Raw genomic sequence first — 22,855 nt, 5'->3', positions numbered from 1 at the left:
GGGGCACGTCATTTTACTAGCTAGGTTGGATGGAAAATTGGAAGACCCAGCATAAAAATTCCACGTGAGACGCACGTGATGTCATTTCCATCTACTTAGATGGCAATTAGTAACGGATGGTGTTAATTGTAAATTTTTGAAACATTAGGGAATACATTGCAAATTTTCAAATAATAGAGTTCAAATTAAAAAACACCTCAAACTTCAAAGGGGTAAAGTGAATTTTCTCCTAAAAACTTCCTAGCCTCCTGCTTTGTTGCTTGTACCAACCAGAATTTAGAAATAGCTCTTGATTTCCCTCCCATCCACGGACCTAGAAAATAAAATAAAATTATTAGAGGCAAGGCAAGTGAAAATCACTTCAAATAAATGTCTTCTTATGCCAACATAATGAACGTGCTTATTTTGATTCTGCTGATTTGGGGATTGGGAAAGGTACTAATTTTGACAGCTAATTTGAAATTTGGGTTAAATTTACTTTACCCCCTCAAGTTTCAAGGGTTGTTCAATTCGAACCTCAATATTTAAAACTTGGTAATGTATCCCCTAATGTTTCAAAATTTTTCAATTTAGACGCTTCATTACTAATTTTCGTCTAATTAGATAGAAATCATTCCACATGCGTCTCTTTGATACCCTCTATTCCAATTTTGACCTCATTAAAACCTATGAAATTACGTAATTACCTTCATTAAAACCTATGAAATTAAGGGTAATTACATAATTTCATAGGTTTTAATGAGGGCAAAATTGAAATAGAAGGCATCAAAATCCTACGTGAGACACACGTGAGATGATTTCCGCCTAATTAGACGGAAACTAGTAACGGAGGGTCTTAATTAAAATTTTGTGAAACAATAGGGGATACATTACCAATTTTTAAACATTGGAATTCGAATTGAAAAATCTCTAAAATTTCAGGGGAGTAAAGTGAATTTTCCTCTTTAAATTTTGATAATCTTATTTATTTTATTTTTTTTATAAAAAAAAAAATTGTTTCATTGAGCAAATATACATAGTCAATATAAATATGAAAATTAAGTTGGAAGAGTCATATAATGGTGGGATTGATAATTTATGTCGAAGTTTTTAAGGGTTTCTGTCAGTTTGTAATGATTTTGGCTGTTGTGGAATGAGAAGATACCAAGGAGTTTGTGGTCCGAGCATTGAAACAATAAAGCCGAATTCACAAACATTGATTCAGTAAGTTCAGCTTGGAGGAATCATAAATAAATTTTAGGGTAAAGTCTACTTATTCCTCTCAAACTTTCACCCCAATGACAATTTACCCTATAAATTATCAATTACGACAATTTACCTCAAAACTATCAAAACAATGACAATGTACCCCCAATTTTTTTTTAAAAATGACGAAATTACCCTTACTAAAATAAAAACAAAATACTAAAATTGATTTTTTTTTTTTTTTTCAAAATTTTAAAGGTATTTTTGTCTTATTGAAAATTTTACAAGGGTAATTTTGTCATTTTGCCAGCATTGGGGAGTACATTGTCATTGTTTTGATAGTTTGGGGGGTAAATTGTCATAATTGATAGTTTGAGGGGTAGATTATCATTGTGGTGGTAGTTTAAGAAGGTTAAGTGGACTTTACCCTAAATTTTAACTATGAACAACAATTTTATCAAACGCAAACTATATTTTCAAAAATTAAGTTTTTTATTTATCACATTTTAAAATCACCATTTTAAAAAAAAAATAAATAAATAAAAAAAAAGTTGCACATTTGAAAACCTTTGCACCAAATGAACCTTCAGTAAAAAAAAAACACTGTTTGTAAAATGAGTTTACGAGAAAGTTAGTTCAATGTTAACAATCCATATTTAGGGGTTACCTTAAAAAAAATAATAATAATAACACATGAAATATTTAGTTAAAGTAAAAGATGAATTATGAATACAAAGTTAAGACTTATCTCAATAATTTGAAGTAATAAAAAATATAAATTTAATAATTTAATTAATATTTTAATGTCTTCCACCATATAAGCACATAATTAGACTTTTTTGACCAATTGATGCTTCTTTCTTTTCATCCTATATCTAATTTTGTGTCTAATTACTTACGAAAAAAAGAGAATGCATTTCTTATTTAATTTATGAAAAGCTTGCACGTGCGCCAAGTTGGGGGGCCAACCTTGAATTTTTGGCACATACACCTAACAAAAAGGAAGAGGACATCAATCCCAAAGAGAATTGGAACTAAAAAAAAAAAAAAAAAAAGGGTGTAAAATTAGTTTAGGTGGTTAGGTTATTTTTATTTATTTATTTATTTATTTTTTGAAGTGGTTAGGGTAAACTAAAAATTGTTTTTTGCAGTATAAAAAATAGGGTTAATTAACTTTTTAGTACTTGAGTTTTTACTTTTTTTATTTTTTTCTCACATAGGTTTCAAATCCTGTCACAGAAGGTACCTGACTTATTGAAAAAGACCAACTTAATACTTTTGTTACATTTTGTTAGCCCAAACTAATAGAATGCCACGTGTTCTAAAAAATAAAAAATAATTAAAAAACGAAACCCTAAAAACAATGAAAATTATTGGGTGGCCAACCACATCCATTTTGGCTATTGGCCCAAGGTCAGTTTGGGGGTGTGGGGGCCCTTGGAGGTGGTTCGGCCACTCCCAAGGGCCTTGGGGTGGTTCGACCAACCCCAATTACCAAAAAGGGGTAGCTGAAACTACCTTCAAAGGCCTTGGGGTATTTTGGCCCCTCCCTACGGCTGGTCTAAAGGTGGTCAAAAAGGGAGTGGCTGCAACTACCCTAAAGGTCTTGGGGGTGGTTTGGCCACCCTCATTTGCCCAAAATGGGGTAGTCGGGTCACCCATAATTGTCGCTCTTTTTTTTTTTTTTTTTTTTTTTTTTAAGGGTTTAGTTTTTTAATTATTTTAATTTTTTAGGACACTTGACATTTGTATGTGACAACATGTGCAACAGAATATGACGAAGGTGCTAAGTTGATATTTTCCCATAACTCAGGTATTATCTGTGATAGAATTTGAAACTTAGAACATTTCCAATGGAGGAGCCATATTTTTATGTAAAATAGCTTATAAAAACTCACTTTTATCTAGTTTAGCTAAGCCATTTTTAAATGTCTCTATATCCGATTAACTATATTTTTATCTATTCTATTAAAATATTATTAAAAGTAAGAAAAGTTTTGGGAAAAAGAGTACATATGAGAGGAAAAATGGGAAAATTTTTGGGAAAAAAAGAATATGCAGAGAAAAAGTAGAAAAAGATTTGAGAAAAAAAGAAAACATGTGAGAGAAACAAAGAAAAATAAAATAGTTTCCTTGAAAAGTGCTGCTATATTTAGCTTCTTTTTTAGCTATTCCAATCAAATATCTATTTTACATTTTCTTTTGGCTAATCCAATGTAAGGGGTTTTTTAAACATTTGAAGAGCCATTTTAGATAAAAGTAATATTTGGCTCTTCCATTGAGAATGCTTTTAGGTGAGAAAAAAAAAATGAAAATTTAGGTACTAAAAAGGTAATTAACTCTAAAATATAATTTGAAAGTTTTCAAGGTACGCCAAAATAACAATTTAGTCTATGTAGTCAAATTTCATCAAAACACTTAACAAATTCTATTAGTGTGTCATATTAATACCAATAAAATGATAACACGTGTAAATTTCTCAAACAAAAAAGGAGACGATGAAATGATCTCAATGCAATGCACACCCATTTGCTACATGCCATGCTGATTGTGCTTTATCAAAAATTTGATAAGATAGATCACTTTCACTCAATACTTAAGCATTGAAAAGAAAATCCTGACCTTACATTGACTGCTAGCTTTTTTTTTTTTAAAAAAAAAAATCTTAAAAGCCAAACCTGACACGATGTAATGTGTGAAATTTTTTTTATTTTTTTTAAAACACGATATATATATATATATATATATATATATATATATATATATATATATAAAGAAAGCATTAAAAAACACATAGAAGAGTAATATCCGACAAAAAGAAAGTAACAAAACTTCAAATTTCTTGAGATATAGAAAGAAATCCAAAGTCTCGATCTTCCCCCAATAACCCCAAATTCATAAAAAATTTGAAGCACATGCTTATAGTTAAACTTTCCCCAATTTAACCATAAGCACATGCTTATGCTTATGGTTAACCCCAAATTCAGGTTGTCGTGAGGGATAAGAGCTGTTGGGCAGTGGGGTAGGGGATTTTTGTTTGGTTGTTTTAAAATATATATATGTTTTAAAATATATATATATATATAAGAGGGCATTTTAGTAACTTACCCGTAACAAAACGACGTCGTTTTGCATTTTTCATCCAAATTGACGGTGTTGACTAACAGAGTGGCCAAAATGCAACTGTTTGATAGTTTGTGAGCTACTTTATCACTTTTAGAACATTAGGGGGCTAAATCGAAAACAACTGATAGCTTGTGAGGCTTTTTTATATTTTTCCCTATTTTCTTCCATCTTCTTCATCAAGTCTTCAGACATAGTTATAAGGTTTCCAAGCTACTGCTCAAGTCGATCTAACCTTGTATTCGCCATTGACAAGATCTCGGCTTTGATACCAAATGTTACGTGAATGATTTTGCAAACACATAACGGGATAGATGTTAGGTTTTGAGAGAATCTAAACCTTTTAGATTTTGAGAAAACCTAAAACCCTTTTCAAACTCAAGGTTTGTGAATAATTTTCTAATCATTTTTATTGAAATATCATCTTTAAATATGAACATTACAACGACTTAGACTTTGAGTAGAAGTCCTACACTCACTTGGAGATAAACCCGTAGAACAATAACTATGCAATATTGACTCTAAAATAAATAACTAGATAATTGAAATACAAATAGACGCATGTTTATCTCTAATCTAAAAATACTAATAACAAAACTAATCTAAATTAATCTTAAATGAAATCTAATTCATATTAAATATAAGGATCCATTTGTTTCGCCGTAAAATGATTTATGGAAAATGTTTTACGTATTTAGTGGTGTTCGGCGTAACGTAAAATAATAGTCAACGGAAAATATTTTTTCTTTGACTGAAAATTCTTCTTCAATTTTAGGAAAATGGTTTATGGTTTTCAAAACCGTAAACCATTTTTTGACTTTGAGCATGTCATTTTATAATCGACGGACCATGCCAAGACCCGCTCGGGACCTGCCAGGGACTTGACTGAGACCTGACCAGGACCCGCCAGGGACTTGCCTGGGACCTGCCTGGGACATGACTTAGACCCGCCTGGACCCAGCGGGGACTTGACCGGAACCCGCTCATGACTTGACTAAGACCCGTCGGAGACCTGCCCAGGCCCCGCTGGGGACCTGATCGGGACCCTACCCAAGACCTTCCCAAGACCTGCCTAGGACCCGCTCGGGACCTGACCGGGACCCGCCCCGGACCTCACCGGGACTTGCCCTGGACCTACTCGGGACCCTGCGATTAGGACCCGACCAGACCTGCTTAGGACTCGCCAGGGACCTGACCGGGACCCTTCCCGAATCCCACCGGGAGCTCGCACGAGACCCGCCTAGGACCCGACCGGATCTGCCTAGGACCCGCACGGGACCTAACCAGGACCTGCCCGAGATTTTCCCTAGACCTGCCGGGGACCTGATTGAGACCTACCCGGGACTTGATCGGAACCCGACCAGACCTGCCTGGAACCCGCCCGGGACTTGATTGGGACCTCACTGGAACTTGCCTCGAACCCGCCCGGGACCTCCTCAGTCGGGTCCCTGTCAGGTCTTGGTAGGGTCCCGGGCAGGTCCAGGGCAAGTCCAGTCAAGTCCCGGTCAAGTCTGGAGCGGGTCCGAGCAAATCCGGTTGGGTCCTAGTCGGGTCCTGGGCGAGTCCTAGTCAAGTCCTGGGCAGGTCTCGGCGAGGTCCTGGGTAGCTCCCTGGCAGGTTCTAGTCAAGTATAGGGCGGGTCCTGGCCAAGTCTCGGACGGGTATTTTTATATTTTGTTTTTTAAATTATTGTATGTTAGTATTGTAGCACCCCAGATTTTTAAAGTCTTATTTTAGAGATATTAATTTGATGCTATTAATGTTCATATTAGGTAATGACATTTACTTTGAGGTTGAGATATTTATTGATGATATTAGGTAATAATATTTATTCTTGAGGAACTTATTAGATCTTATGAATATTATTGGAATGAATATTGATTTGAGGTTATTATATCATGATGATGATTTTATATTGATTATTTTATTGGGAGATTTAAGAGATATGATAATTGATGATTGATTGGTATAATTTGGAGTATGATTGTAATAATTGGTGATATAATAAGATAGTATATGGTAGGTATAAGGATGGTAGAATAAGAAGGTAGAATAGTATATGGTTGGTGAAATAGTATAGGGTTGGTGGAATAGTGTAGGGTTGGTGGAATAGTATAGGGTTGGTGGAATAGTGTAGGGTTGGTGGAATAGTATAGGGTTGGTGAAATAGTATAGGGTTGGTGAAATAGTATTTGATTTTCTCCTATAAATAGAGTTCTTCTCCTTCACAATTTTCACAACTCATCTCCTCTCCCATCTCTTGCATATATTCTTCATTCTTCCGCTTTTTACTCGGTCTTTCTTCTTTCTAAGAGTGTTTAAGAGAGAGAGAGAGAGAGAAAGTCAGTGAAGGGATTGTTATGGGTATGGACCAACTGCAGCAGAACGGGTTTCAAGTAATTACCTTTGATGATCCATTCATGTAATCCACTGTAAGTGTTCTTACTTACTGAGTATGATATTGATATCCAATAATACGGATTTTTGTGGTTTTATAACTTGTCTAGCATTTTGCTATATATGATTCAACAATGATTTATATTATCGGAAATCAATTGACTCACTACTTTACAGTTTTTGTAGTGCTTGCAGGAATGGAAAATCAAGGTAATTATGCAGTTGTGATTAGAGATTCATATTGAGATGTACAGAGATTCCAAGTTGGTTAAGTTTCGTCTAGAGTTTAGACTGTCGGATAGATCTGTATAAATGCCTTGTACGACATAGCTTTGGGTATTTTTGTATAAAGAAAAGTATTTTTTTTGTATTGATAATTACAGTTTTTCCGCTATATGAGATCAGATCGTTACAAGTATTTTTATGTTGTGAATATAAAAAATATTTGTGATTTTCCGTGCGCGCGCCAAATGCCGGAAAATGTTTTCATCGTAAAATATGCCTAAGTCTACTTTAAATGATTGGGATATAACTTAAGTTCTAAGGGAACTAGACCTTTTAGATTTTGAGGAAACCTAAAAATCATTTTTCAAACTCAAGGTTTGAGATTAATTTTTTGATTCTTTTATTAATGAGCTTGATGTCTTTAAATAGACAATTACAATGCATAGTAAAAATAAAAGTCTAAATAGAATAAACTATTTATAATACTTATCCCTAATATTTAAATTATACTAAATAAAATAAACTACTCTAATGATAATACTTATCTCTAATATTTAAATTATAATTCCTAATTCTAATGTTATCTATAAAAATAGCATATTATCATGAGGTATTTTAATCCTAAAATATCTCTATTATTAGACCCTAACATTTCATTCCCCTTAAATGGACCTTTTCCTTAATGTCCTACAAATTTAAAAAGATCTTGAAGTGGATTTAAACTTGACGTGGTTGCACTTGATCTCCTAGATAAGTACTTGGCCTTCTTGTAAGTCGTCTGCACTTGATCTCCTTTATTAGCTAGTCTTCTATATGCCTAAACTTTTGTTGGCTAATGAGGATGCCCAGATGGCTCATGCAACATTTAATTCTCTTTACACGTCTATTGTCCTTGAGAAAGACTTGTGGCAATTTCAATTGACATTCAACACTATTTTTCTTTTTCTTTTTTTTTATAAGCTTTGTCTTCTTTTGTTTCGTCTTTCTTGCTCCTTCTTTATCACGTTTAAGCACCTGCAATTACAAACATAGAAAACAATACCTTCCACGACTAGACTGCGAAGACCAATTTCGCAGTTCTTTCGCCGTGGTCTTTTCATTCTCTTCCTAGGTGGTTGTTCTTTAGGCTTATGCATGTTACGAGAATGAAGTTTTAAGTGGAATACTTATTAATATTAAAATATATGATACGGTAGAATATTTTATTGTGTTTATTTTTATTTGATATTGTGTTTTTTTTATTTCTGACTCAACTCTAGTTTATATTCCAATAAGAGTTCATGATTCAGACCTAGAAAATATTGTAATAATTTGCCTATTTAAAGGCCATTACTTTATGAATAAAGTAACTAGAAAATTAATCCAAACTTTATGTTTGAAACGGTTTAGGTTCTGTTCAACGAATTTAAAGAGTCTAAGTTTTCTCAAAACCTAACAATCTATCATGTTACTGTACATAAACATGACAGGTCTTGTCTTTCTTATCAATCATCTTTGTTTGCATCTTTGAAAGTCGTTCTGCTGGTTTCAGATGGTTGCGGCATGAGGACTTTATTGTTTGTGGTGATGGGGCTATTTTGGAGTAGTGGTGGGGCTGGGCCTGTATAGGTACATCAGCACAAGGTGGTGATGAGACTTCGGGGGTGTTTGTTAAACACCCCAGCACTGTTCATTTTACACGACATTGTTCATGGATAAAAAAAAAGAAAAAAATAATAATAATAATTGGTATGGAAAAATGAAAAAGTGGTATTGAGAAGTAAAAAATTTTGTTTTGTAGTGATTTTTTTATTTGAATAGTAATAAAAAGTAAATGATTAGATATAAAAAGTGAGTGATTTGATATAAAAGTAATAATATTTTTTTGGGAAAAAAATAAAGTAAATAGTGTGGTGGATGTGGGGGAATGTGAGGGAGTTTAACAAACACCCCCTTCAATGTGGTGAAATGGATCCTGCGGTTTGACAATATTGTTGACGCCTTCAGTTTACTAGTAATCCAGTTGTGGTGTGGGATACGATGTGTGATGTGGATGGAACTCATCATTATTATCGACTGAACAATCATTGCATTTGGCAATCAATGCATACAATTTGGCATTATTTACTTTCAACATCTCGTGGATGGAGATATAATTTAGGTTTTGAGGGAACTTAGACCTTTTAGATTTTAAAGAAATTAAATTTTTTTTTTCAAACTTAAAGTTTGAGATTAATTTTTTGATTCCTTTATTAATGAGCATGATGTAGTGAAAATAAAAGATTAACTACTGATAATATTTATCCCTAATATTTAAATTATACAGTAAAATAAACTACTTTAATGATAATATTTATCACTAATATTTAAATTATAATCACTAATTCTAATGTTATCTATAAAGATAACATATCATGTTGAGGTATTTTAATCCTAAAATACCTTTATTATTAGACATTTAGACCCCTAACAAAATCATCTTAAAAAAAAAAAAAAAAAAAAAACAGAGGAGAGCGAGGAGCTGCTAGAGGAGAGGGTTAAAGCGTAAATTTACGGAGGTGGGATATACAAGTCTTTTTCTATTTGTGAGAGCTATATAAAGGTCTCAAGCCAAAAGTCGCTCACAAAATTCTCAAGCTAGCCGTTGCCTCTCTGCGTGAAACCCTAAGCCATTCTCTTCAATCGCAAGAGCCAACGATTCATCTCCCTCAGCCGCGTTCGTCAACAGCGGAATCAGGGGCCTCCGTATCATCTCGGAGCCCAGAGATCCAATTGCTTCCATCCCTCTGGTGCGCACCCTATCCTTCCTCCCTCCCCCCCTAGTCCTAGGGTTTCTGTTCCTTTTTCACCGCTAGGGTTTGTATCATGTCCGATGCGTCTCTAAATTCCTTGGATCATTTTCAGGTATCGTCTTGGAAGTCGATTGACACGGAATAATGAAGAGATCTAGAAAGGAGGAGGAGGATGAGTACTCGCTCCTCTGGGGAGAGATGTCGTGGTGTAGGGGACCGATGATCGGCCAGGGAGCATTTGGGTCCGTATACAGAGCGGAACTGAAGAAACCCAGAGCTTTTGGGTCGGTTGTGGCTGTGAAATCTGTGAAATCGGCAGATCCGATAAATTCGAAATCGCTTATGTGGGAAAACACGGTTCTTGATGCTCTCCAAGGGTGTCCTCATGTTATTCAGACATTTGGAGCAGACACAACAGAAACGACCAATGGGATTGTGCTTTATAACGTCCTCTTGGAATTTGCTTCGGGAGGAAGCCTTGCCGATTTAATCGTAAAATCAGGCTTTCATGGGTTGTCTGAGGGCGTTGTCAGAAAGCACACCAAGTCTTTACTTGTGGGGTTGAAACACATTCATGCTCGTGGCTTCGTTCACTGTGACTTGAAGCCTGATAATGTTCTTTTAGTGGCTACTGCTGATGGGTTTGAGGTGAAAATTGCTGATTTTGGATTGGCAAAGAGAGCTTACACTAGTTGTGAGACTCCATCTTGGAGAGGTACTTCCTGGTATATAGCACCAGAATGTGTAATTTATGGGGTGCAAGAGGCCTTCTCTGATATATGGGCTCTTGGATGCACCGTGCTTGTCATGCTCACTGGAAAAGTACCGTGGACTACCATAACTGGTTCGAAGGAGTATCAAATTCTTATGTCTCAAATTGGGTCTGGATCGGTGCCTGACATTCCGGACCAGATATCAAAAGCAGCGCAGGATTTCTTGAGGTGCTGTTTTGAATTAAATCCGATGGAGAGAATGACTGCTGATGCGCTGTTAGATCACCCATTTCTGGTGGGATTAGATGAGACAGAATCTTCTTCACATCTTCAACTATCAAAAGAAGAAGCTGCAAATGGTAAGAGGATTAAGCGCAGTCCCTCATATTTTCCTTTCGGGAGTAGCTTCATACACTTTCCTTTTGGGCGTAGTTTCATAACCTTATCGGAGGCAGAGGTTCCAGAGATTAAAGCTGAAAATACAAACGCGGTCACATCTTTCCCATTTGGATGTAGTTTCATTCCCCTACCAGATTCTTCATCAGAAGAGGGAGTGGAGGAGGTGATCCAAGAGCCTGCTGATTCTTCTGCTGAGCAAATTAACTGGAGTGCAATTTTCCCAAAACCACTCATCCGCTCAAGGCCTTTAGCTTGTTGGCAACATCCCTTTACTTTCACAACTTGTGCCGGGGCTTAGGGGTTGAAATTAGTTTTGATCAAATTTTGTATAGGCAACAACAATAGCATATAACACCTCATTTCTGAGAGAGGTTACTTGTAAATCGGATTATGTTATGTACATTGTATTCATTTTTTCCACTATATAATATGCTTGCAGCATTTGTTCAACTCCATAGTTTTCCTTAATTTGAGAGAACCATTGTGCAATGTTAGCCTGCATATTGGCTGGATACTGGCATTGTTAGGCCTCTGCCTCCCCTAGAGCTCTGTTAATTCTTTCTTTAAGTGCCATAGATTGCATGGATTTTGCACCAATCAAGCATTAAAACAATCTCTTCTTTTTTGATGCTTAATTAAAGGTTATTCTAAGGTTGCTGCAGATGTGGAAACTAGTCTAAAGTCCATTTGTTAACTTCTTTTAATCAGTAAACAATAGCATGAGCAAATATTCATAATTGATAGTGTCTTCATTTATGCTTTGTGGGGATGTTATAGTGTTTTGTATAGTGGAGCAAACTGTTGTCAACTGGCTTCTTCTTTTTCTTAATTGTTCTCATTGAGCCAGAAGTTGAGATTTGTTTTCGGTTATCTATTTTTTCTTTCATTTCATAAGCAGAAGCAGGTTTTGACTAATAAGTTAGAAAACCTTTTAAACTCTCTCTTTTAACACACACAGACACACACCAACTCATTAATGGATTACTTTTCTCTTTTATGGAGAGTTATGATCTTCCTCCCCCAGAAGATACCACCTTAACCAAGAAAAAGAAATCATCATTAATGAGTTACTTTCTATATGAGTGTGAGGATATTTTAATTTATTGATCATAGCTTGGTGCTCAACCCAAATTTAACTAACACCAGTATGAAAAATGGATATAAGCACTTTCATATTGGTGGCCGTTGAACTATTCTGATTTGAATAGCCTAGAGAGCTGCAGAAGAAATTTTAGATAAATTATATTCAAAATTTGAAATCTGTTTATTACCTTTCTGTTTGAACGGATGACCTTCAAGGAACCACGAAAAGAGGATTGCTTAGTCTTGCTCTTTTTTCTTTTTGTGTGGGTTGGGGAGGAGTTAGAGATGGCCATTGCAGAACCACAATCTTCCCCTCACTACAAAATCAGGGTCTTCCTATGCTCATTAACATGAACCTACTTTTGCTAATGGAAGGTTGGGAAACTCTACCAAAGGTATTAAAATAAAATTATATTCGTTTTAGGACTTGAGGGCATTATAACCAAAAAAAATCTCACTGATTACAAGGGGGTGACTTGATAATATCAGAATCACCTGGGGCACTTAACAAAGAGAAACAGAGTAAACCAAATCTGTCACAAGGATGAATCAGTCATACAAGGATAAATATATATTTGAGGTACCTGGATCAACAATGCTAAGGCAGGACACACAAACATACTTTCTGCTAAGTGTAAATCAGAAGATCCAAAGGATGACCATACAAGACCCTTTTTCATGCTGCCTTGCACTCTACAACAGCTCTCCTGCAAGAGCTCATCACAGCAGCCGCCTCTCTGCCCCAATTCATGGAAACTTGCTGCCCACTTCAGCACACATCAGCAGCCTCTTCTCCTTAATCTCTGCTGGCTTGCAGCAGTTTCAGCAGCCTTTCATCCTCATTTCATGCTGCAAGTCCAACTCCTTAAGAGTCATGGCTGGTTTTCCTCCAGCAGTGCTATCAACTCAGCACACCCTTGAGTTCCTCAATTTCCTTTCTCTACCATTTCGTGTTTTACCTATCTTGTAAAGTTATGTTTGGTCTTTCCTTCTTGTAATCACCACACCTTGTAATTACACTTGAGCCTATTGGCTACATATACCGAATACACTTGCTGATATTGGTTAAGAAAACCAAAACAGTTTCCTTCAAACTTTCATGGTATCAAAGCATTAAGAGTCACCACTCACACATGGCTGCTTCTAGCTCTTCCTCGCACCAAACTTCTCCCAACTCTTCAAATTGGAAGGTCCTAACTACCTAGGCTAGGTTGTTCAGTTCCAGCCAATACTCATAGCTAATGAACTCCAATAACTTTGAAAAAAAAAAAACCAAAAAAATTTATTTTTTTTTTCTTAAAAAAAAAAAAAACGAACACCCTTCTTTATTTATTTTTTATTTTAAAAAAATTGAGTTTTAGTTTTTTTTTTTAATTTAATTTAATTTAATTTTATATTTCTATTGTATGAAGGGTATTTTGGTCAATGGGGGGATAATGACACTTTTTGATAGTTTTGGGAGATATTATTATAATTAAAAATTTGGAAGAGACATTGTCAATTATATGATAGTTTGAAAGGGTACGTGGACATTTTCCTTTAAATTTTCTTTTTTCACTAACAATTATGTCCTATTAAAATTTATTATTATTATTATAATTTATATATTATTTTATTTTTAAATGTTTTGGCGCAAAAGAATTTTTTCCTTTTGTTTAATTTACAAACTCATCATACTCATCCACGTATGGCCCCACACAAGAGTCAATAGTACAACGATTCAACTTTTTTATTTATTTTTTTATTTTAGTTTTTATGGGCTCAACCATTCCACTTTGATTTCTTCAACTGTGGCTCTCGCTTCGCTTGCTTCTCCTCAGACCTCAAAACCCCAAAGAAGAAGTGCGGGGGGGCCATGACAGTAGCGGCAGGGATCGGGTACGCCTTGCTCACGCTAGGCCCGTCTCTTTCCCTCTTCGCCTCCGTCATCTCCAAGAAGCCCTTCTTGATCCTCACTGTCCTCTCTAGGTACGACGCCGTTCTCTTCATTCTCCTCCTCCTTTCTTTTTCCACTATCTATCATTTTTAATTAAATTTTCTTACAATGTTTTTTAATTTATTTTTTTCTCTGTTTTTCGGAAGGGGAAATGTTGTAGCCATTCGATCGGGGTCTCTTTCTTTCTTTTTTTTTTTTTTTTTTTTTTTTTTTTTTTTTTTTCACGGCAACCAAACAGAGTGGTAGTCTGATTATCTGAGTGTGGAGTAGCTAATTCACTACAGGGAAGGCGAATTTGATGAATAGAATGAAGCACTTTATTGTCCCTTTTCTCTTTCCAAATAATTTCTGAGTTCATCGTTAATTAATTCCTGCGTTAAGCTCAAATAATAGTTGTTACTTTGTCAAGTGTGATGATTTGTTAGACGCTAGATGGAAAATCGTCAGCATCAACTTACCATATCGGATTTTAGCTTGAACTAATGACTACATTTGTACATATAAACCCACAGACGTGCAGTTATATATGTATGTCTACATGCATGATTTGTAATTCAGTTTAGTTCTCATGTAATTCAGTTTTTTCAAGATCAATAGGAAATGAAAGGATTTAACTTGAATTGCAAAAATTCTTGTTGTCACAAGTTTTATATGGGCATAGATGGGGTTAGAATGAGCTTTTCCAGGACGAATAAGAATATAGTAGTTTAGATATAATATCTCTCCTCATACTTGGGATGTATTCTAGAAAAATAATTTGAAAATGAAATGCAAAAGGACAGGAGCACATTATCCACATGTTAGTTTTCACATAACATGTTTATATAGTTTTTCTTGTTTCATACGTGTAGTACGCTTTTGTGGCTAATAAGTCTGATTGTGCTGGCGGGAGTGTGGAGGGGTTTTCTTCCTCTGAAATCAACGACTTGGTGGCCTTATGGACTACTTATATTCTCATCTGTTGCTTTTCAAGAAGGGCTTCGGGTTCTTTTCTGGAAAGTCTACAAGTAAGTCCATATTGTGGTAGTTCCTTCCAATACATGTATGCTACTATTCTTTGAAAAGTTGTATGAATTTAAGCTATTCTATATAAAACTATATTTTTTTTTTATAAGTAATGAAAATCTTTATTGAAAAAGCGTAAGGCACCCCTAGGTACACGGGGGCCGTATACACAAGGGTTCTCACAAGCCCAAAACCCCAAAAACAGCAAGAGCACCAACAACTCAAACAATCCAAAAACGCCTGCCAACCCAACACCTACAAGGCAACAAACCCAAAACCCTCAAACGCTAACAAGTATGAGCCTCGCCCTTTCCACGCCTAGATGATGCTCCCTTCGCATCGTAGTTAATGGAGCATTCCAAATTCAGAAGCTCTCTTCTACCCTTAACCTTTCAAGGATATCCTCTATTGCGTCTACATTCCCCTCATCCCCCAGCAAAGCCCAATCCAATAAAGTGGCAGGGGGAAAATCACCCAAAGGGTATGGAAAGTCTTCATCCTCCCCAAAATATATAAACTAGTGTTGAATGGAACATATCCTTTCTATTTCTAAAACCTTTGGCACTAGTTTGGCAAAAGTCTTTTTCTTTCAGGGTTGGTGGGGTTGTGGTTGGAGTTCTCTGTTTTGTGGTTAGCAATGCCACATTGAAATACATGCACATGTTGCTTATTCATCATATGCTTCGATGAGGCCCTATTTCTTCAGAGAACATATACTTGCCAAGCACAGTCTGGAATTTATTTAGCTAACCTCTTAGAATTTCATGCTCTGAATTTTCTCTTGTCTGTATTAAGCGATAGATTTGGGTTGAAACCATTGATTGTGAAAAGGAAATAGAAGAATTCAGAATGTGGGGGTTAATGAAAAAAATATTTGGACAATTTCTGAAAGAACTTACAGTGGATTTGAGGGTAAGAAAAGGGTTATCAGGAGGGAGGGAGGGCAAGTTTTTTACTTATGGGGCTGGTTCTGCCTAATTGCTCTGCAAGTTTTCCCTGCTCATGTTCTCTTACATGCAACTGATGCCACAGTTTTTTAAGCCTGTTGAAAGGTTATTCATATGTCAATAATTTCCCGGTCTCTTGTTCAGATTGTTACCTTTGCTTATGCATATTACAAATGATAAAGTTCTTTTTGCAAAAACTAGGAATCTGACTGTTTCTAGATGCGGTAGTCCGTAGTTTCTAGCTTTTATTTTTTAATTTTAAATTAACTTAAGATTAAAACACTTCCCAAAAACAAAATTGAACATTGGAACGACCTTGATGCTGCAAAGATCCTCTCCCATGATGTCAGGATGATAGCCTTTCTGCTTGAAATGTATTGTTGCTCTTTCTCTCTGATACTTATACAAGTCTTTCATGTTTTTTTCTTAGGGCGTTGTGATTTGATGTTTATAGAGATATATGCTAGAATCTTCTACCTATTAGAAAAGTAAAATAGAAAGTACAAGAATCTATGTTAGAATCCTATATAGATACAGATGTTGTCAACCATGATTTTCTTGGTCTTATGTTGTAGGGTATGGTGATCTGTGTGATCTCTCTCTCTCATTCTTTTCCTCCTGGCTTACCTTCTTTGGTGGACTTTTATATAGGAGGTTGGAAGATATACTGGATGCTTTTGCTGACAAATTTTCAAAACCACACCTATTTCTGACAGATAAAATGCAAATTGCACTGGGTAAGCTTTGTAGGTGTTTCGTTTTCCTATTTAGTTGCTACGATTGCTTCTTGTGACCCCATGTTCCTATAAATTACCTTTGAGTTGACTTTGCAATGATAATTTGTTTTTATTGGCATCAATAATTCAAAAACCAGGTTGTTGTTAATAACCTCTGTCATCCTTGCTGGATGCAATTTAGGCAGTTACTGCTTAGTGCTTTTTGCTGCTTTTTTCCCAAAAAGTAGTTGCTTGCTAGATTGAAATATGTCGTTTAGCAAATTTTATTTGTGTGTAATTGCTGTGGTTTTAGATAAGTTGAGCATTATGAATATATTTTACCATGGTTTAGCGGGATCTAAGCTGCTGCCAGGAGTAAAATTTTTTTTTGATAAGTAATGAAGGGATCAGCAGAACCTCATTCAAAAGCTCTATTTACAATTAAAGAAACCCTTAAAATTAGTTAGAATATATATATATAACCATAGGGCCAATAGGAGGTCAGAAAGATTGCTAAGACTCTCATACTCTTGATTTCCAATAGGAGGTAATTTTTGTCAGGGCAAGCAATAGTATTGATTAAAAGCACAAAAGAGGGGCCCAGCCCTAGGGAACAAGAGATATACTAGAGAACCGCTTATAAAGAAAATCTAGCATCTAAAATTTAGGAGATCAATAAACTCCAAATTTGAAAATTTTCTACACATTTTTTGTTTGTTTGTAAGTAATTGAGAGTTTTTATTAAATGCAGAAGGCGCCCCTACGTACGCAAGAAGTATACAACATGAATCACCTACCCCCCCAAAACCAAACAAAAACCAACCAAAGAGAACCCCACAAACACCCACGTAATGCCCACACGTAGCGCTCAATGCAAAAAAAGTGAGCCTTGCCTTTTCCTCGACTAGAAGAAGTGCCTTTAGCATCATAGTTAGGGCCTGTTTGGGATTGTGTTTGAGTGGTCTAAAAGTGCGTTTTAACACTCAAAAAGTTCGTTTGAAGAAAAAAGTAGTTGTTTAGTAAAAAAATTAAAAACGCTTTTAAGGTTCCAAAAAGCCTAAAAATGGCCAAAAACACTTTTGGCAAAAGCTTAAAAATGAAGCTTTTGGCAAAAAGTGCTTTTTGATTTAAAAGGTCTATTTCTCAAACGTAATCCCAAATAGATTTTTGGTGGAGCATTCTAAATTCTTTAGCTTCTTGCTGCCCTTAAAGCTGGAGAAAGAAGCCAAATCCTCCCGACGATGGTCCTCTTCAAGGGCTGTCCAGAGAAAGTCTTCTCCTCATGACCCTCGCACGAGATCTATTCTACGCATAATATCCAACTATATGGTGTTACCATGTAGCATGCTGCATATGTCACAATAGTCAAAGTAGGTGTTTATATCAAGATTGGGAACCTTCTTGTTCCTCTGAAATTTTAGATACATATGATTGTTTGCAATATAATATTTTCACTCCCCTCCACCTTGCTTCTTTTTGGGAAATTTTCTTCAATAAGTATCATTTTGTACAGATTCTCAACATCTTCTCTGTCTAATCTGATATGCTAATTTCATTTAATTGCATGCAGCTGGTGGTTTGGGTCATGGTGTGGCCCATGCTGTATTTTTCTGTCTGAGTCTCTTAACACCAGCATTTGGTCCAGCTACATTTTTCGTCGACAGGTGCTCTAGGATACCATTTTTTCTAGTTTCTGGTGAGTTGAGTTTTATTTTTATTTTTATTTTATTTTATTTTTCTTCTAAAAAATAAAAATCAGTCTCTTACATGCATCCATATATGTTATAATATTACGAAAACATAATAATTGAAGTATATTGTAAATTTGTGCAACATGTAGATTAGGATTAGTGAAGGAATGATTGAAGTGGACTTTTCTGATTACTATTCGTGTGAATCAATATTAGTTGACAGATATTCTGAAATTTGTGTTATGAGGATTATTTGTCTGACAATCATTGTCTTATTTGTCTGACAATCACTGTCTTATTTGTCTCAGCAATCATCTCTCTTGCATTTGTTACGATTCACACCTTTTCTATGGTCATTGCGTTTAATGGATATGCAGAAGGGAATAAAGTGGACCAACTTTTTGTTCCTGTAGTTCATCTCGTTGCAGGAATGGCGGTAAGGACATGTTCTTACAAATCCTTGCTGCATGTCTTGTAACAGTTTTATATTCAAAACTCTAGTAACTATCTGTCCTCAATGGGACTTGAAATTGGACAACATGATAATATGGGTTTGCCTTTCCTGGAATTGATTTGAAACTGGCTTCACAAAACAAAGCACAAACCTTAACCTTGAATTTGTTACAAAAGAGAGAAACTACGTATTAAGTGCTTAACAAAACTAATTGTTCAAACTTAAGAAGACTGCAATCATATTGTCAAATATAAGCATGATTTTATACCTGCGAACATATTTGCTGACAAATATCTTGCTATGATCTCCAGAATTCAAAACTTATCAAAAAAAAAAAAAAAAATGATCTCCAGAATTCAAACCCAAAACTAAATCAGATTTATCTGAGATAAAATTTTCGTTCAAAATTGAATTTTAGACGAGAATGAGTGACTGAAAGCCATTTTCCTGAGTTACATAAATAGACATCCCTGGAGACTCCCAATGAAGGACATGGGTCAATCCCCCCCTAAAAAGAAAATGCCATCACTTGTTATAGGATTCAAAGGCTGTCATTTTACTGGTAGAATATGAAGGGGGCTTTACCCTTTCTTTTGGATTTGTGGTGTAACAAATGAGCATTATAGTTGTTGATCATTTGTGGTGAAGGACATGTATTAATTGTGATGCTTTAAACTGTTTCATTACTTTCGTAGTCTGGAAGTTGGAATGTCATTAGGGAAAATTCTTTCCATGGATAATTTAAGGAAGGATAATTTAAGGAAGCAACATGTCATTGTGGTTGATTAGTGCTGCATGTGTAAGAAAAGTGGAGAGTCAGTGGATTATCTTCTACTTCATTGTGAGATTGCTAGTGCTTTTTGGAATACTATCTTTAGCAGTGTAGGGCTAGCTTGGTTATCCCTAGTCGGGTGGAAGACCTTTTCGCTTCCGGGAGAGCACAAGGTAGGCCTCAGTTTGATGCAATATAGAAGGTGATTCCATCCTGCCTTATATGGTGTCTTTGGAGGGAAAGAAACGATGGGAGCTTTGAGGACTATAAGAAGACATTAGTGGTATTAAAGGCTTTATTCTTGAAGACGCTTAACCATTGTGCTGCTGCCTTCGACTTTCATATTTTTCTAGATCTTTTTTGTTCTTCTAGTTAGGTGTCTCTCTTATACACTTCTTGCGTGCTTGGGTTGCACCTTTACGCATTTTAATGAACTTTTATTACTGATCAAGAAAAAGAAGTTGGAATTCACAGTGGTCCTCTAGGCACCAGTAACATTACAATTTGATTTGAACATGAGGTCTAACTGTGAATAGAAAGATCAAGGATGATCTAAAATTTAGGGTAAAGAAAATGAAGTCTGAATTCAGTTGTTGGGTTTTTCCCGCCTTCGAATGATGGTTTCTGAATCGTTTATATCAATTTGAAATTGTAATTTTTGTTGTGGAATGAATCACCAAATTTATGATTTGGATTAATTTGCTAATTCCCAGTTATATTGCTTGAAACTGGGTTACTCATTGCATAATTTTGGGGCATGTATGGGATTTGGAAAACCTTGCTCCAACTGTTATTAAGTTAATTGGTTTATTGGCAGTTACTTCTAGAGTTCATCTTACTGATATTTTGCCTTTTGCTTCTCAGACGCTGGTAAATTTTGCATCTGGGGGTTGCATGATCAGTATTCCTCTCCTCTATCTCATTGCAATCTTGACTTTGATTCATTGCGGGAAGATGGTCTGGAGAAGATTGATAGAAAATCGAGGGGAAATTGGTAGTAGCCAGTAACTTTTAAAAGGCTCCTTATTTTCTTAGATCAGTTAATACAGTTCTCTACTATGTCTCCTTCGTATACACTCTTTAACTTCTCCAAAAAAAAAAAAAAAAGAAGCTTTGCTCGTGTTTCATGAAGAAATATTAATGTACTGTGATATTTGTGAAGTAATATAGAGAGAAGAGAAATCTTGATTCTTGCTTTTCTCAGGTGTAGTAGGTTAAAATATATTTTTGATCTTTGAAAAGCTATCTAAATCTTTAATAATGTCCATCGAAAATAGTGTAAATTTAGTTTGTATCAAATGTTATTCACTTGAAAATAGTTTTCTTAGCCCCACTAGGGTTGAAATAGCAGGCAGCTATTAACCGCCTATTAACCACTAACTGTCCGAACTGCTAACTATCTAACTACTTTTGAAGGCGGCTTGAAAAAACCGCTAACCACCTAAGATTTGAAAAAATCGCCAACTGTTATATATATACACATGAAATGATGCCGAATGTAGTAGGGTATTACCGTAAAAACGTTATTCTGGTTTTTTCTAAATTTTTTTTCTTCTTATTTTTCCTTTTAAAAAGCGGTTAGTGGTTAATATTGGTTTTCTCTTGGTTAATAACCGCTAACTGTCTACGGTTATCCAACTTTACTAACCGCTTAGGCGGTTGCAATTTTAGTCAATAAGCATTAATCATAACTGTCTTTTCACCTCTAAGCTCCGGAATGAGTGGCTAGTTAGTAATCACCAACCTCTCTCGACTGAATTTTGTAGCGATTCAAATGTCTCATAAAAACTTCATACTTTTTTAGTTTAGAAATTAGATAGCGTCTTCCTATTTGGGCCTAGGAAGTCCAAAGGCGGTGGCGGCGTCGGTTGGGGTTGGCAGAATTGGTTATCATCAATTCAAAACTCGGCTTGCAAGGCTGCAGCTATTAATTCAGGTTCAAAACTTATCAATAATATAATTTCAAGATTGAAGATCAGGTGGGGAGGATATGGAATAATGAAAGTTGTATTAGATTGCTAGCATCATCATCCATCTATCTGAAACGGGCAAAGCACCTTGGGCCTCAACTTTCTGAAGGGATCCCCAAATATTCCAAAATATTCCCCATTTCCTTTTGCTTGGACATTACGCTTATTTCCTTCTATAGACAATTACTTGCATGCTACGCTTATGTCCATATTAAGCTTCATTTATCTTTATAAATAAGATGTAGATGCCATATGCTTTAAGCAAGAAATTGGAGGTTGATCCCCTCGACGTGATCAATTGGAAGTTCGATCTCCTCAAAGTGGTCGATTTATCCATTTAATTTCTATCTTTTCTTATTTTCAATAGTTAGAAACCCTTGGTTTCCTATCACTTTCAACCACAAGAAACATGATACAAATTAATAATAATAAAAAAAAACTCTTATTGTCCCCAGAAATCAAACATGGTATACATTTTTTTTTTCTTAAAGAACTCATTCATAAAAAGAGAAATACAAAGAAGATCCCAAAAAATACATTAGAAAATCCGAAAGTAACAAAAGTGAAGTATCCTGCCATTAACCTATACAGAATCAGAAAGATTGAAAATGGGTCAAAACCCGATCCAAAATGTTCTCGACTTGTAGGCCAAGAAAAAAAAGCCGCCATAGCCAGTGATTTTGCAATAAAAGCCAGTCAAATAGTAGAAATTCCTTGAGTTGTAGGAGGTATAATCCACAGCGACAAGCAATTGGAACTTGAGTTTTGCAGTGGGAAAGGATGGCGATATTTGGAGCTCTCATTTGGTACATGAAACCTACTTGTTTTTCTCGTGCTCTTTTGGGGCATTAGAAATTCAATGAAAAATGTAAACCACTAAACACCAACATGCTTGGCAATGCATTGCTTGGAAAAAGACCTCTGCATTTCAATGGAAGCCTAATGACCACGCGCTTTTCACATGCTAATTGATAAGGTACGCATTTATCATGGCTCCGTTTGATAAATGTTTTTGTTTCAATATTATTCATCTTACTTTTTCATTTTGCCAACATTTTTACTTTTAACATCCCAGCAATCACTTTTTATTACTATTCAAATAAAAGAAATTACCACAAAACTAATTTTTTTTTTTTTTTTTTTAATTTTTACATCAATCAATTTTTGCTATAGTATCAGACCAAAATCGTTTAACAAACACACCCATATGTTCAAGATATACATGCCAATTTTATAAACTGAATTTGAGAAAGTTTTCTACCTGCTTGACAATTATCTCGACATTTTTCTTTCCGGCGTGGAGGGAAATTCCTGACTTGTCTTGGCACTTTTCTTTCTGCCATGATGGAGGGAAGAAATTCCTTTTCCTTTTCATTTATCTCTCATTGTTTTACAGGCTCGAAAAAAAAAATATTACATTCAGCACTGTCTATTAATATATAAAATTACAGAACCTAGATTTGATGTT

At 35.4% G+C, this 22,855-nt stretch overlaps 2 protein-coding genes across 2 annotated transcripts; both read left to right on the top strand.

The window, feature by feature from the left end:
- Positions 1 to 9,558: 9,558 nt before the first annotated feature.
- On the top strand, positions 9,559 to 11,263 carry LOC132167711 (mitogen-activated protein kinase kinase kinase 20-like). Its single transcript, XM_059578724.2, has 2 exons — positions 9,559 to 9,698; positions 9,814 to 11,263. Exon 2 carries the CDS (start codon positions 9,846 to 9,848, stop codon positions 11,109 to 11,111), a length of 1,266 nt encoding a protein of 421 aa, XP_059434707.2. The 5' UTR covers positions 9,559 to 9,698; positions 9,814 to 9,845; the 3' UTR covers positions 11,112 to 11,263.
- A 2,400-nt stretch (positions 11,264 to 13,663) lies between these two features.
- On the top strand, positions 13,664 to 20,614 carry LOC132167751 (gamma-secretase subunit APH1-like protein). The gene is made up of 6 exons (XM_059578775.2): positions 13,664 to 13,864; positions 14,684 to 14,839; positions 16,436 to 16,521; positions 18,071 to 18,196; positions 18,500 to 18,627; positions 20,282 to 20,614. The coding sequence occupies exons 1-6, from the start codon at positions 13,752 to 13,754 to the stop codon at positions 20,423 to 20,425; spliced, it is 753 nt and encodes a 250-aa protein (XP_059434758.2). The 5' UTR covers positions 13,664 to 13,751; the 3' UTR covers positions 20,426 to 20,614.
- The last annotated feature ends 2,241 nt before the right edge of the window (positions 20,615 to 22,855 follow it).

Source organism: Corylus avellana, chromosome 2 (genome assembly GCF_965113065.1).
Source record: "Corylus avellana chromosome 2, dhCorAvel1.hap1.2, whole genome shotgun sequence".
Classification (NCBI taxonomy): domain Eukaryota; kingdom Viridiplantae; phylum Streptophyta; class Magnoliopsida; order Fagales; family Betulaceae; genus Corylus; species Corylus avellana.
Note: the sequence above shows the minus strand (reverse complement) of the source record. Positions and strands in the feature narration are given on the sequence as shown.

Excerpts from the sequence above, each read along its gene's own strand:
- LOC132167711 (XM_059578724.2), top strand. The coding sequence starts at position 9,846 with ATGAAGAGATCTAGAAAGGAGGAGGAGGATGAGTACTCGCTCCTCTGG.
- LOC132167751 (XM_059578775.2), top strand. The coding sequence starts at position 13,752 with ATGACAGTAGCGGCAGGGATCGGGTACGCCTTGCTCACGCTAGGCCCG. Across the intron at positions 13,865-14,683 it reads ATCCTCACTGTCCTCTCTAG|TACGCTTTTGTGGCTAATAA; the intron begins GTACGACGCCGT and ends TCATACGTGTAG. Across the intron at positions 16,522-18,070 it reads TAAAATGCAAATTGCACTGG|CTGGTGGTTTGGGTCATGGT; the intron begins GTAAGCTTTGTA and ends AATTGCATGCAG.